This window comes from Pygoscelis adeliae, unplaced genomic scaffold (assembly GCF_000699105.1).
Source record: "Pygoscelis adeliae isolate BGI_AS28 unplaced genomic scaffold, ASM69910v1 Scaffold485, whole genome shotgun sequence".
NCBI classification, from domain to species: Eukaryota; Metazoa; Chordata; class Aves; order Sphenisciformes; family Spheniscidae; genus Pygoscelis; species Pygoscelis adeliae.
This window is the reverse complement of record NW_008824803.1, coordinates 568,233-584,280: the sequence shown is the minus strand read 5'-3', so window position 1 is coordinate 584,280 and position 16,048 is coordinate 568,233. Positions and strand designations below refer to the sequence as shown.

The following is a 16,048-nucleotide window of genomic DNA, read 5'->3' as shown; positions in this document are numbered from 1 at the left end:
CACACCTCTCCCTGGCAGAATGGAGCAACAAGCCCAGGGCACGTCTCTTACAGCGCGTCTACACCAGTGTTTGTGCGAAGAAAAGAAATCACGTTTCTGTGAAGAGCGTGTTTCTGAACTGGGGTGCGTGATGGAGCACAATGAGAAACCTCCCACTGCGCTGGCTGCTGAAACGCTTTCCAGAACTAGCCCTGTCCCACACCAGGCTGCTCCACTGACGTTTTACGGGTACAACAGAAGGAAGAGGCAGCTTATTGTGCTTAAGACATCTGAACAAATCCTGGGTAGGAGACACTCACAGCTTGTCAATATTGCTAATTACTTACAGTTAAGAAAGAATGTAGCTTGACGACAGTGATATGAACCTGCAAGACCTCAGGATCTTACAGTAAATCTTGGTCATAAATACCCAACTGAATTTCCGTACGCTCACAGCCGGTGCCCCTTAACAGCAGGAGGAGGTGGCTCCTGCTTGCTTGCAAACAAGGCGAGCTCATGCCAAGTCAGAGGGTCCTGACAACCTTTCCTGTGCCTGGCGCCCACAGCAAGAGCTGGCAAGGAGCACCCTGTCCTGGGGAAAGGCCCTGCTGCCGCTAGTCCCTTGGGAGGATGCATCTGTCAGCCCACCCCGTCTTCCCGGGAAGGAGAAGCCGCCTCTGGGAAGAAAGCTCAGGCAGGCCAGGCACAAGAGTGAGCTTTTTCAGCTCTCCACTCAGATTACAATTGAAAGATTAAATACGAATAAATGCTGTAGGTTTATACATAATGCTTCCTTCTACCTATGGAATGTGTCTGAATGGTCAAAAGACACTAAAATGTCGCTAGAAACCTTAGTTAACCAAGAAAGACAACCCCGCCCTTAAAAAATGAATAAATCCTATTTACTTTTACTACGGCCTTCATTTAAATGCCCTCAGAAAAACAGAATATTTTCAGGTGCCTTGTGAGAATGTATCTGTTCATGCAATGGCCCAAGTTCCTCATTTAACAAGCATTGCACTTTTTAATGTAAATCATCAAAACTATAAAACCTATTATTTTTGTCTGAAAGTGTTAGTCTAAAAAGTACAGTATTACTTTATAACCATTTATGGTAAACTCCTAGCACAGGCGCATGTGCACATACACACACTGTTGCCTAAACGTTTTCTAAAGATACTGATTACAAAGTGTATAAAATTAGTAATACATTGTCAGGATACAGTGAGAGAGGTGAGCCATCCTATAACATGGACTATAGTATCAATCACTAAACTGTACACATTTATACAGCCTTATATTCACCAATGCCTTTTGAAACATAAACAGCAAATACACAAAGAAATTCAGTAATGCTGTTGAAAACACAGTTATTACTGACTCCAACTGATTCAAGCTGACTGAAATCTTCTGAGAATGACGGTTTTGTTTCATCAAGCAGGGCTGAAACCAAACCACCAGCGAGACAGCTCGCTCTTACCAGCTATTTGAGAAAACCCCTGTTCAGAATCCGCTCTTGAACTGGGTGCAAAGGAGCAGGAGCCAAAGCTTCCTCTCTCCGCTAGAATGATCTCAGGCTGTATTTTAACAAGCACACACACTACCGAGCCCATGGGCCACCTCCCACGAGCACCTCCACGCTGTCCCCAAGCTCTGCCGACACAGTGGTGTGGCTGATAAACTTTTTTTTTAAATTTTGTTATTCTTCAGGCAAATGCAGTCCCTGGGGCCATTTGGTCCTGAGTGCACGTGTCCGGCACCAAACAGCACAGGAGGAAGCAGCAGGCAAAGCCGAGGGTGGGTTTTGTGTCTTTGGAGGTAGTCACTTCCTTCGCCTATCATTTTACACCCCAGTCTAGCATGGTATTGGTTAGACAGCCACGCTTCATCTCTGCCTGCTCCCCCTCCTGCCGAGCTGCAAAGCCAGATCCCCTTCCCGAGATCCATGCAGAGAAAAGGGACCAGCTGGATCCAGGCAACAGATCCCCCTCTGGAGCAACAGTTGCCTTCTCAGGAGATTTCAGAGCCTGACTAAACTCAGCAGATGCTCGGTGCATAGCCTGGAGAAAAGTTGGAGGCACTTTGTGCATTCTCTAGCCTGCCATACCAACCCGCTGGAAAAGTGGTGCCGACAGCCTTCAAGAAGGGTCGCGCCAGCACTAGAGAAAAGGATGGACAATGTGCAAGGACAGACAGAGACGGAAAGAGCCTCTTGTCGCCACACCTCGCGTAGCTGTTTGAGAAAGAATAAGGGCAACTCGGTTTTGCTGCTTGCAGCGGTGCTGCACCAGCTCACCCTCTGTGCTTTGAAGGCCCACTGCAAACATCCTGACAGATGGAAACATCTCGAGTGGCACATCCTTGTATGAGCAGTACATGATGTAACCCAAACCAAGAAAAGGGCCTATTTCGGCTATAGAAGTCTTAAGATTTATCACTACCTTACGTGCAGACGTGGGAGATCTGATCAGGCTGAGAACATGTTAAAATTGCTCAGGCTGCTGCTAGTTCACCAATACGCAAGTCCTGTGACCGCACTCCCATGAGGAATCTGAAATATCAAGTGCACTGGAAAAAAGGGATTGTCAGAAAAAACAGAAAATATAAATACTACAAAAGCAACATTGCTGAGTGGGAACTGGACTGATCTGATACCAACTTGACGGATCACACAGTGGTTTCTATAGTCTCAATCACTTCCATTTCGCACTGCGAGGGTGACAAGAGCGGGCATTCATCTGGTTCCCAGCTGCTATCCGGGCTGTAATCTTCTTCTGAACTTAGCTCGGCCACCCCCTCCGTGTCCTCGTCACACGACTCCATGTAGTGAACCCCCACCGCATTGATCCCGGAGTCCTCAGAGCTGGAAGGGGACGAGCAGTGATCTGTTTTTGGTGTATTGCTCTCTTTTGTGATTAAGGCATTGCGAACAGGGACTTCCTCGGGCTTTATCTTGTGCGGCACGGGGGGAGGCTGCCTCTGCACGTAGCACATCTTCCCATTGATGCATTTCACGCGATAATTGTCAATGAAGAGGTCTGCAATTGTGCAGAACTGCGGGGAGTCGGGGGGCAGAGGGGGCTGGAAGACGGGCGCAAACTTCAAAAAGTGTTCAGTGAGCGAAACGGAGATCTGGATTGTGTTTGTAGACTCCCGAGGGCGAACAGGTATTTCGGTGCTGGGAAGCTGCTCTACGGGTGTCATGGGCTGATAGACATATTTACCTGTGGGGAAAACAGAAAAGCAACGTTTAAAGACCATTAGCTTTAAGTTAGAAACAAACTGATGACATGATGCTTGCCCTTGGCTGTTAATAATAACCAACGGTCAGCAGCCACTGTTTTCAGTGGCCTCAAGGTGTTTAGTCCTCTCCTGGTACAGAATCTCTGATGCTTAATATTGTAGGTAAGCATTACCTTCCTTACCCCAGTCCTGCTCCTTTCCCTGCCCCTGCTTCGAAGATATCTGTAGGACATCACTAACTCTAGAAAATTAACTCCAGGGGCACAACTCTGTAGCTAAGAAGTGGGACAGATGACAAATCTGCCTGCACCCCTTTCTGGGGGAAAGAAAACTGAAAAGATGTTGAGAGACTTTTTTTTTTCCACTGAACACAGAGCAGTTCTAGCTTACATCTTTGCTACAATGATCTAAATTTTATTATATTATTATTATTCCAAATTACAATGAGTCTCCTTGCATGTGCTTCCATGTTCTTTTTTTCTGGGGACTAAATCGTGTTCTTCTGTATTATAAACCAGAGGTTCATACATGACTGCAATTAGAATTTTAAGGCAGAAAATAAGGGAATTCCCAAGCCATAGAAATGCTTTTGGCATCTTGATTATCTGGTTAAATAGTAACAAAATAGGATTATGTTGGTTATATAGAGCTGAACCAAGTGTGAACTGAAGATCTTTACTAAAGAAATAAATAAAAGAGCAGAAAATCAGTACTTTGTTAGGAAAAACTGAGAAACTTGAGGCTATGCCTAAGACTGTGCAATGCTGCATTTTATTTGCATGAAGCCTCTGAAAGATTCATGTCTCCCGAGGGGTTCATACGCCATGAAAGCACAAATTTCCAGAAGACTTGCAAGTAGCAGGGCTCTCAGAGAGTTTTGATTCACGAGTTGCAAATACTGCTTTGCAAAGGCAGAAAAAGTATCAAAGCACTGAAGGACTGTTTTGATGCTTGAAGCTCTCCAGGTAAGGAGCAGAAAGCTACCAAAGTCTCGCTGCGTTAATGAATCCGGCTGTGCTGCGATGAGATTTGCCACGTTTTTGTGTCTGTGGCTCAGAGGTAGGTGCAGCCCTTCTCCCACAAATTACCCATTCCTTTGGAAAAATCGGAGCAGTGATTGCGTTTCTGCTCAGGGAAGCTGAGCAGGGCCTAGGCCAGCGGCAGGAGAGAAGGGCTTTCCTCTCCCCGAGGAAGGGCTCGCTCCCCCTGCCATGCCTCTCAACAGTAAAAAATCCCATCCTCAGCCTGGGAATCCTTCCCAGATGTGGGAAGAGCTCTGACTGCAACAAGTTCCCAGCCAGCGTGGCAGTTGGTGCCCCAGCCACCTGTTGAAAGCACTGGCAATGGGGCAGGCTGAGAGATCCTAACTCTTGGCTGCAGCAGCCTCTGGGGCGTTCACTGCCTCTGCCAGCCCTGACAAGCCAGGGCCCACACACAGGCTGTGCTTTGCCAGCCCAGCTCCAGCACATCACCAGGAAAAACCTTGAGCACTGGAGAAGGCTCTTCCAACCCCTGCTGCACTGTTGGTATCGGATGGGAAATGGCTCATGTGAAAGTTGGCTGTGCTCCTCCACTAGGACTTCAAACCCCCACTGTGGAAGGACAGGGAGAACAGAGGAAACGCCACGAAGAGCACAGAGCCAAAAGAAGAGCTCAGGGGAGCACTGGAGCGTGGGAGAGACACACTGTGAGGCCAGCACATGCATAAAGCAGCTCAGAGGAACGAGCACCAGATACGCTGAAGAGAAAAGCCCACCCCTGTTGTGCCATGGGAGGAGAACAGCCAGCCGAGCCAGACTGAGAGCAGCAAGACGGCAGCAGCGGGTGGGCAAGGGAAAAGAACATTTTGTCAATAGATTTGACCAGCTCCCCTCGAATACCTCATCAAGCAGTTTTTTCCTACAATCTGTGGAATGATAGTTGTTAACAGAGCCACTGGAAAAGCTCAGTGAAAATAAAACAAGCTTTTTTCCCTCCAGTTTGATTATGGCTGGATGGCAGAAAATATAAAGACATCCTCTCCACTTGCCATCTTACCATGGTCTAGTTTCTAAACTTGCTGTGACTCAGAGGAATTAAGTGCTAGCATCAAACAACTGAACACTTCAACCACAGGCTCTTACTCCTTCGGTGCCCTGAGGAGCAGCAGCACAGATATTTTGGTTCTGGCAGTCACTGAGGGATGGGGTCTCTCAGGCATTTTTCAAATCTTGCTGACACAATTTCTCTGTGAAGCTCTCCGGGTCGGGTGGGCAGACCACGTTCACAACCTGCTGTAGCAACAGCAGCCCATGGCTTCCTGCCATCCACTGTTCTCCAGAAATCCTTCTTTGAAATTAGTGAACATTTAAATATGCTATTGTCTTGCAAAGCAACGCAGATGCCCGATTAGCGTGCTGCTGGTTGGAACAGTGTCTGATAAAATTCATCTCATGGAAACTGAAATGCAGCCTACCCTTGCCTGAAACCACAATGCTGTATATATTCATATATTTGGAGTGCTTCTGTGTGGGCTCCTATTCCATTCCATTGACAACCAACGATGAAAAACAGGTACTAGTGAAAAAAAATTTCTCAACTCAGTTTTGTGCCACCTCTATTTGAAGTGTCCAAGGAAGGCCCTGGTGAAGATTTCAACAGGATCAAGAAAAAAGGTATCTGCACAACAGGGCTATGTTTTTCCACTTAAAATTGCCACCATGTGCTAGAAGGCTGGGGGACGTTGGGAGAAGAAAGCAAAAGGATTTAAGCCAAGGTAGCTTACAGCACGGACATTGAATGATGAATCTTTGATTCACCAGTTTGACCTTCTCCCCCCCCAAAAAAAAAAAAAAAAAAAGTGGCGGCAGGGGGAGATGAGGTGTTACCTGTGAGCTCAGCTGGTTGTTTTACCATTGCAGCAGCATGTGGTAATTCTCTGCATGTTTCAAAACTGCCCTGCTGGCACTAATTTCAGGGTAGAAGAAAACAGTGGCTATTCTGTTAACAGAGGATTTCAGATCCCTATTTGTGTGACTGTACAGGGGCTGAAACCATTTCCTCACGTTCCAAGGACAAGCTCTGCCAGGGTAAAGCAGGAATTGCCCAACGGAAAAAAGAGAATTTTTCTACATGAACTGATTTCTACATTTCTTTAGAATTCTGGTACAAGTTTGTTAATATTCAGCTATTTTTAGGGACAAGTTTGTTTATTTTAGACAGGTTAAACTTCTGTTTTAAAACACGATCAGGTCCCTCTTTAAGGGATGCTGGTGCACACAGCTGGGACTGTCAGACTGGATCACGGCCAAAGCTGTGGTTACAGCCTCAGTTACAACTCCTTACCCTACACAAGGCATGTAAGCACATCAGCCATGATACATCCTATGAAAAATAAATGCAGAAATTTAAAAATAAGGTCACCCCCCACCCCTGCAGCTTGCAAGATTGGCAGGGATGTCTTTTTCACAGAAAATTATCCCAAAAGCACAAGTCCCCAAGTTCTCTTATAATACATCCTGGTCTGAGCGAACTCCCACTGAAATAAACGGCAATATTTTTGCTGACTTTAAGCAGCTGGCGAAAGTCTATGATAAAAGAGTATTTTGAGCACCTATTCTGATACATTTCTTTTAATACACTAGCACATAATTTATTGCTTATTTATTCCAACGAAGTCAGTTGAAGAGCTCTGCAATTGGGCTGTGCTGATGAATGCTCCTGTAAATTACAGTGTTTTGCACAAATACAGATGCCAGACTAGACACTGCATCGCAAGTTGTTTCCTGGGTCATTTGCCACCGCTGCCTATGCGGAAGACGGTAATTCGGTGAAGGAAAAATACTGCACATGCCGAACACATGTCCAAAAATCAAACTCTAAATTCTGTGAAAAGCAGTTTGCTGCATTTGCAGAAGTTTGGGAAGCTCTCGAGCACTGTAATAGCTGCTATGGAGAAGTGTCACTGTTCTGGCTCTGTAGTTCCACCACCATGGCAAAAGGGCTCAGGGGAAACAAGAACCCATTCCTCTCCTGGGTGTTTAACAGGAAATGTGTGAAACTAGGCTCTGCCAAAATTATTTTAATGATAAGTCTCAATTATCCATGACAGCCATATGCTAACAGATGATACGATGAAATGCAACACAGTGAGAGACTTCAGAAGTAGGTATGTAGGCTACGCTTAACTATGTCACAACTGAAAGCCTGCACCAGTACCTACACTTTCTGCTGCTACATGCTCGCAAAGCGTTATCCTCCATAAACACTGCACCTCTTTGTCTGATCCCAGTCACACAGTGACAGCAGTTTGTGCACAACTAAAAAGGACTGATTGTTTTTCCATTTCTTCATTATTCAACTGACCCTTGTGAAAGCCTAAAAAACAAATCCTCCAGAGAATTAGCACACACTAAAGCCGATACTCAACTGCAAAGCAACTATTCCAAATGTGTCCAAGATGGTAAGTACTGGGCATTGCTCTTCTCCCTGCTTCTCTGTTCACAGAAATATGATTTTTATTGCCAAATTGGATGGATGCTGTTCACCAAAGCCTTGGCTCCATGCCTCCAGTGACACCGGCCAGCAGGTTAAGGCAGAATTCAGCAGAGCAGTGAGCTCTATCATGACATGCAGATCTTGAGCAAACTCATGCAACTTGGAAAATTCTTTATCCCTAAAAGTAGATGCACACTTCCATATTATATATATATATATAAAAAGTCTGTTTGTGGCATTGATTACCAGAACTATGTGGTTGATTGATTGGAAGCTGTATTATAGTGTCTCCTGCTTACAAAAAAACAAATACAAGCCTTTAGAAGCAAACCATGAGGTAATTTCTTTCTGATTTTTTGCTAATTGAATAGTCTGCATGCATCCTCCCCGAACAGACACAGCAGCAATTTCCGTGGTTAATACAAAATAACTTAGCCATGAAATAAGCAGAGGTGCTGCTTAAACATTTTATTCTCCACTTCCCTTCGTCCCAGCATTCTAGTTTACCTCTGACACTCATTAACGTGCTTGGCATATTAAAAAAAAGAATCCATCTTTCAGCAGCGAGGTTTCTCATAACAAATTCTCAAGTTCTACCCTCTCAAAATGCTACCTTGAAGGATTTTTTTTTACTAATAAACAACAACAGGAATTGCAATGCACTTCAGAAAATAATAAAAGATTGCTGTGGATCTTACAAGTTTAAGTCAGCGATACATACTGTGTATATTTTTTTGCATGCAAGACATTTAGACACCTTTTAACTGAAACATAAAAGCTTTTTTCATATGTATTCCTTCCCCTGCAGCTGCTTGGACAAAGATCTCTACGCTGTCCAATCTGCCAGCTCATCTACTCTCTAAAAATCAGCAGGGTTAATGAAGACCTGCTAACCATACACTATTTAACCATAACCTGGCTCAATTTAACACATACAGCTTAGGAACTGCTCCCAGGCGCCTGAGCTGGCTGAGCGCTTGTGGTGAAAGCACCTAGCCGAGGTGCACTGGAGGAGAACCAGCTCTGATCTCACCGCAGATTTCAGTGCCTTTGGCTGTGACATACGAGTCAGGGAGGCTGAAGCAGTGACCTCAACCATAGGGCAAAGCACACGGGCTGACCTTTAGGCAGCTGTGTGTTCCCACCAAATAAGGGTGCGCAAAGGGTGTGTGCAGTTGGTGTCCATGGTTTAACAGCAGAGAGCCGCTTTTTAAGTGTTGGTGACTTGTTTCTGCTTGAACCTATACCTTTGTAACAGCACCAGTGATCTTTGGTTGCCAAGTCAGCTGGGATTCTCACTCCAGCCATGCAAGGCTCTCCTATTGCCGCACACAACCCTGCCAAAAAAATCAGCTTACGTGGGAGGGAAATTGGTCCCACTATGAAGAATGTTAAAAAAAAAAAAATCTAATTAAATACCGCACCGCTTTGAAGGAGTGAAGGCAAAGCAAGTATTCATAATGCATAGGTAACAGAAGACAGTATTAGCTTGGAGGGAATCTGCATTAGTCTAAGGAGAGTTCACAACATGGGGGCTCTTCCACATCTCTGCATGGGGAAACCTTGGAGATCAACTTCTCAAGCACTGCCTTTCTTCCTAGCAAAAGATGGAGAACTACCAAGCATTCTTCCCATGGGACTTGTTTCATATCTCACCAGTGTGGTAGGAGAGACAAGTCTGCCTCTTTAGGAAGAGCTGACTGGATGCACACCCCTCTGACGTCTAAATGAAGTTGTCTCGCAGGTGATGACAGCTACAAGCTGGAGTAGTGTGTTGCTGCCTGGATAGGCACAGTAGCCCAAGGACAACTTATAAACTGTCAAACACCCAGCTGGTTCTCCAAGATCCCCTGGGGCGGTGGGTGGCACAGGTGGCAGACAGCTCTGCTGTAACAGACCAGCGCGCAGTCAGCCCCAGCCCATGCACAGGAAAGAACCGGGTATCGTTTCACCACTGACAAAGCAGAAAGTTGGGGCAGATGGAGGGTCTTCCTCCTTTACAGACTAAAGCAAAGCTCGCTGCCCACAATCTGGAGGTGTATATTGAAAGGAACTCAGCACCCTAAGCCTGCTTGAGATACCCACCACACCTTTTTTTCAGAAGCATTCAGCAGAGTAGAAGGGTCATCTGAAAGTGTGATACTGGTCTGAGCACCTATACGGGGATGCTGCCTTCCAGCCCTGCAGGATGCAACAGCGGACAAAATGACTGCCTCTGGCCTTCCTCCTTCTCTCTCTCTCCAGTTATACACACAGCTTGGGACAACAAACCTTTGCAAACAAAGATCGCCCTAACCATAAATGTTCACCAAGGACTATAATAGCTTCAAATTACGCTTTGCTTAGAGCACAGTTAATAGCTTTTCCAGAGGGGTGAGAACAAATGGAAGGAGAAACCCAGAGTACGTTTACAGATGGCACATGTAATAAAACCGCTGCTATCCCAGTTTCCATTTCTTTGTATCTTATGGAATAGCCATTATTTCATACCTAGCAAAACATCATGGGCTGGGTTGGGAACATGAGACATGGAATAAGCCACTAGAGGAAATGAAAAATATTTCAGGGCACTAAGGCACTGTCAGATTTATAGTACAAGCTCAAGTAGAGCTGAACTGTGCTGTTAGTTGTTATAATGAAGCATAACTAAAATGCTTGTTGACATTGAAGGAGCCTCGTAGATAAAGATATGCAACACCTTAATGCAAGCGATACTTTCACCCTGCGCTTCTTCCAAACAACTTTGAAAAAGCACTGAGATTGTTCAAACAAATTTCTAGTGTGGGGAATGCAAACAGAGCATCCTGCACATTTCCAGTACTTCTGGCATAGCTAGAAGGCACAATAAGGGATCATAAAAGAGATTCCAAGGACACAAGCCAACTCTGCAAAGGAACACCAGTTACCTCAACACCACCATAAAAGAAAAAGAAGTCATGCAATAGGACCTTAGCAGTCTGGAAATACACCAGGAAACATTAGCAGGCTCTGACCTAACAGAAGTGTATCATTACAAACATCACCTTCTTACAGAAGCACCTACATCAGAGCACTAACAAATCCGTCCCATTCCCGACCTCATCCAAGCACAGAAAAGAACCAGTCTAGCACTGTTTCTACAGTGCTCCCCCAGCAGTGATTTTGTACAGTTGCCAGTTCTCTTCTCAAGTGAAGGAGAGGTGTTCCCTCTCATTGCTGTATAGCGAGAGACAGCTGTGACAGCCCTTGCCTTGATGAACCATAAGCTTTTCACAGGAAACCAAGAAAGAGGGGGGAAAAAATCAGCAAGTTTTTCTTCATCAAATTTGTATTTGAATGTCGTTTTGTCTTGATTTGTTTTAAATACAAAAAGGATCATGATTGTACATGCTATGAGCTGTCTAAGCCTTTCAGGGTGTTCTGTGCACGTCTGCTTAAGAGCAGGTAACTCTTAAATGCAAACAGACCCTGGAGCTTTCTTCTATCATCCCTGCTCTTTCCTCTCATTTCTTACATGGATTTACCAGACTTCAAGAAAAAGCAACCCTGGAGGCTTGAGAAATGTTTCATGCAGCCATAAACCCTCTTAAAGGGCCGTATTTGCTTACTAGCTATTGTAAGGGAACAGAATATCGACACCCAAAAAAGCAACGAACAACAATGCACACCACATGTGCGTTCTGAAAGGAGCTCTTTCCTTTCAGTACCTGTGAGAAGTGTCACACTTCTACTTACCTACTCACAGGTACTACTAATCCCAGCCCTGGCACAGCCCCACGCTGGGTTACAAGAACACACACACACCACTGCGCAGGCATGAAAAGCGTAGCAGTCACTCTCAGGTACCTCCACAAGCACAGCTTACCATGAGCACAGCAGCTAAGCACTGGCTATCACAACCCGAGCTCTGAACCCAAGATATTTGCCTTCCAACATCCCTTTATAAAGCTACCCCCAAAGGGGAGAACAGCCACTCTTTGCGTACTGCCCTGAAAAATTTTATCCCCCAACTTACACTAGATATTTTTTAAATTCAGTAGAGAAGATAGCAAAAATGGCTTAGTGCTAAATATTTATTCTACAAAACCATCCCTGTGCACCATCTGCTCAAGCTTCAGCATCCCATCATTTTCATGCAGACAGTGTGCTGATACGGTAACAAAGAAGGATAAGCACAGATCAGTGTCAGAAGCTACCTAGAAAATGAAGGCATTTCCTGGTGTAGAGAAATCACAGGCACAGTGTGAGAGACAGAGAGACAAGTTACAGTCTTCTTCCAGGTGCATAGTACATGCTGCAGCGGGGCACCCATGAGCCCCTGTATGCAATGGGAATGTTTTCCTGTGAATTCTCAAATAAGCAGAACAGCTCATGGGTTCTTGAATGGAAAGTCCGCTCCAAAGGACTGTACCATGCAAGAAAGACACGCACTCTGCACCCACAGAAGACAGCCCGGATGGACAGCTGAGGCAGGAGGGTTTTTTTGGTAACTTGGAATAGATGCGTCTTTATGGCTACAACCTGTTTTCCTGGTGGGCTGACAGGAGAAACAATGGCATATGCGATGTGCTGTACCTGTGCTGCTCCCTTCCTGTTGTCAGAGTACAGGGTCTCCTGCTGACAAGTCATCTGTGTGGTAGCCTTACCAGAGCGCGAGCCTTCTGGGCTTGACAAACAACACATTCTTCAACTTCATTGCAGGGAACAGTGTCTTTATTATCAATACAGGCCATTCTTTTAACCCTCGTCCTATTGGTTTTTCTGGTGCCTATCTACGTGCATTTCCATTCATACTTCATTCAAACCAATCTTTGTATTTCTATTACAAGCCTCTACCGAACCCATTTCTGGAGAATTTAAAGGACTACTCTCCCTGCTTACACCCAGAATACATCACCACGTGGAGCTGAAGTGTGTAGGTATGGGTGCCAACCCTTCCCTTGGAGGGGTGTGGAATCCAGCAATGCTCTGCATGAAAAAATAAAAGACCAAGTACCACCCTTGCAGGCGGAGGAGGTGGGCCATCACGTCACACAGTGCCACTGTGGGCAAATGGCTCAGAGCAGCTGGACAATGCAGGTGGGACCAAACTCAGCACTTGCTGCTGTGGCAGGGTAAACAAATGCTGGTAGAGAGGTAAAAGCATTGCCCTCAGTTTCACACCAGGAGGGCCAAGATCCCACAGCACCAGCTGGGGAACGCTGAGATCAGTGGCACAGGGTAGGAAAAACAAAGAAAAAGGTGAGTGTATCCTTTTGCCTGCCCTGCCTACGGACGGGCTAATGCTGGTGGACTGCAGAAGACTGCAAGAGCTGATCAGTCCACCCTGACACAACTGATGGTGTCCAAGCCTTTCACCAGGGACAAGAGGCACTTGTGAGTGAGTGCAAACACCTGGAATGTGGCTCAGGATGAGCAAAGCACTGAAATCGAAACAACACAGGCAGCCACACAGCATGAAGCGTGAAGCAGCCAAGCACCCTGCCTGAAATGGCTGCAGGTGTGCTCCAGCACCGTCATCACACATCGAGCAGCAAGAGGGATGACAGCAGAGCATGCTCTCACTGGGCACAGCAGGGAAAGGTTTCAGGGCTGGGTGCAAGTACACAAGCAAAACAAGCAGTTTTGAGAGTACGCGTGTGGGCTCTCAAGCTCCACAGCCACCAGTGAGAACAAGAATACAAATGAATGCCTCTTGAAATTGTTTTACAACATAGGTTATATATAAATTCCAACTGTTACGTTGCCTAAATTAAAGTATGGGTATATTAAAAACAAGGCCCAGTTGCCAAGCAATCAGATTTTACTTTCCCAGTAGGTTTTTGACTTCCATCTATGTGAATATACTCAACTATTGGCAAAAACATCTCTAAATTGCACCAACTGCACTTCTTGAATTCTGTGATCAGTAACTACATAAAAATTGATTAGTGGAAGAATCAAAGCCATTATGAAAACATACTCTGTATCTTGTGGACAGATAAATTCATGAAGGTGCTGGAATAAAAACCACAACACACTAAAACAGGGTTACTTTATATGCACAGAGAGAGAGAGATACGCACTACCTGGAATCCAATCTAGGGTCAACCAGCTTTTTACATTAGTATAAGCTTGTGTCATCCATCAACAGCTAAACCCACACTGTCACAGCTATCATTCTGGAACATCTTACAATGTTTGTGAGTAAAACATTTTGTTTTTTGCCCCTTACAGAAAGAAAAATTTCTGGTATAGCCTTACCAATGTGCAGAACTAAGCTACCAAGGCTTGAAGTGAGTCATGAAGGCAGCGTTGGTTAAACTGAGAGCCATTACATAAAAACACCCCAAGATGTCCATTCTCTACAAGCCCAGCTCTGCTGGTTGCATCCACATGAGCAGCGACAAAACAAATTCTTGATGAGCACACAGGGGCTGCCAGGAAATTTGAGGTCCTGTGCCAAGTACTTGAAAGCCCTCTTCAGTGCTTCCAGCACACAGTAAGCTCTGCAGACCTGCAGGATGGAAACCATGAAGATGACAATCTCATGACTCAGTTTGTCTCATAGGGCAATGCAAGGATATGACCATCGGCTGCAATTTAAGACACATGAAACATCCATCAGCAACCACAAGAGTAAGGATAATGTGTTAGAAGGCACTGCAATCATACACTCTTGCATTTAGGCGCTCGGAGTAAGCACGCTCGCAGATTCAAGCTGATAAACAGATTTCCTCACCTGCAGAGTCCAGGAAGGAAGCCACACACTTGCCACAGGTACTGCACTCCAGGACAAATTTTACCTTTGAGCTGTTACTCTGCAGTGAGAAAAGTGCCTGAAGCCCTTTACCAGAGTGAAGACCTCTGAGCAGGAGCAGCGGCTCAGCCTTCACCATGAAGCCATTCGTAACACCCTGAATTCACAGACAATCGCACCAGCTGATGGGACACAACGTTAATGAACTTTTCCTTCAGAAGTACTTGCTTCTGGTAGGAAACATCCACACCCTCATCACTTCAGGCTGGTCCTGAGCAGGCTTCATGAAAACAGCAGGTTAACCCTTCAAGCAGCTACAGAGGAGAGGTGTCATTTATCTGCAACAATCAGAGGCTCTTACTAGCAGATCATTGAGTTTTGCGCAAGCAGGCATAATTCTTTGTGAATCACACTCGTCAGATGGACGGACAGATTACAAAACACAGCGTCATAGTCATGCATGACAAACAAGAGGTTTTGTCTGGCAGAAAGCATTTTGGTACACAAGGCCCCTTTTTCTCAGGACTTTTGGAGAAAGAAGTGAAGTGATTTCTATTCAATCCTGTATGAGGCATAGAAGAGTTAGTCCTACAAGATGTACTTACAGCAAGTAACTTGAATTCAAAGATTTTCCTGTGGTCTATTCCTGTTAAGTGATATCAGGGTTTTTGTTAATAATAATAATAGAACATGCATGTCTCTAAACATAACTGCATTGTAGTAAGGATTTCAAAATTAATGCCAGCAGGTTCTTTCAAAGGCACTGATGTTCCCACAGGGTATGATGAATCTACACATGTGGGTTCTCTTTCTGAGACACAGCATCAATAGTATATTCATACTGTGATTTGCGGATTATAACTAAAACCAGAGCAACACAATGCAATCCAGGTCCAGCATGGTGCACCCAAAAAAACTGGTGATGTTTTCCCCTTACACTTCAGAATATATTAAGCTGACATTCTTTCCTTCATTGTGTACAGCTTAGTGAAATGAAGCTAGAATATCATAGCTCTTCAAAATACAGGTGAAGAGAAGATCTTGCACAGCCACAAGCAGCAAATCCTCATTAAAAGTCTTTTCCCATTACAAGCTGAAAAATCCACCTTTCTGTGACTCTTGTATGGTGCTCAGCATAATGTCTCGCTTGAGCACAAACATTTTGTTCAGATACACGGACATTAACTGGATGGATATTCAAATCCTTTTCACAGCAAAAGCAAATGAAAAATGCCTATTTCTCCTAGGATTTGTAATCATCCTCCCACCAAGACAAGCCATGTTTTCAGAGAACACTCAACCCCAGAATTCCTAGCCCCACTGCTCCATTCCTGTTTAGACAGAGTTTTCCACAAAGAAAAATATATGAGCTACTCCAAATATTCAGTCTCAGAATTAAAACATAAGCATGTTACAACTCCCTTTTCATGTTTATCCAGCAACTCAATCATCAGCATGTAGTTTTGCCCTGCAGAACAGCACTGCTGGAAATTCAAGTTACCGTCACTAGTGCCAGGCTGCCTACTTTCAGTAAGCTGCAGTCTACATCACCTTTCACAGAGAGATACACGTAAAGCACTGGTGCACTACTGCCCTTTTGCTCTCTCCTGGATGTGACAAAGAGTTTCGTAG

At 45.0% G+C, this 16,048-nt stretch overlaps 1 protein-coding gene across 1 annotated transcript; it reads right to left on the bottom strand.

Annotated features, from left to right (window-relative positions):
• LOC103916920 (chromosome unknown open reading frame, human C3orf70) lies at positions 1-14,444 on the bottom strand. The gene is made up of 2 exons (XM_009323989.1): positions 14,399-14,444; positions 1-3,203 (listed from the first exon to the last, which is right to left on the bottom strand). Exon 2 carries the CDS (start codon positions 3,181-3,183, stop codon positions 2,647-2,649), a length of 537 nt encoding a protein of 178 aa, XP_009322264.1. The 5' UTR covers positions 3,184-3,203; positions 14,399-14,444; the 3' UTR covers positions 1-2,646.
• Positions 14,445-16,048: the final 1,604 nt, after the last annotated feature.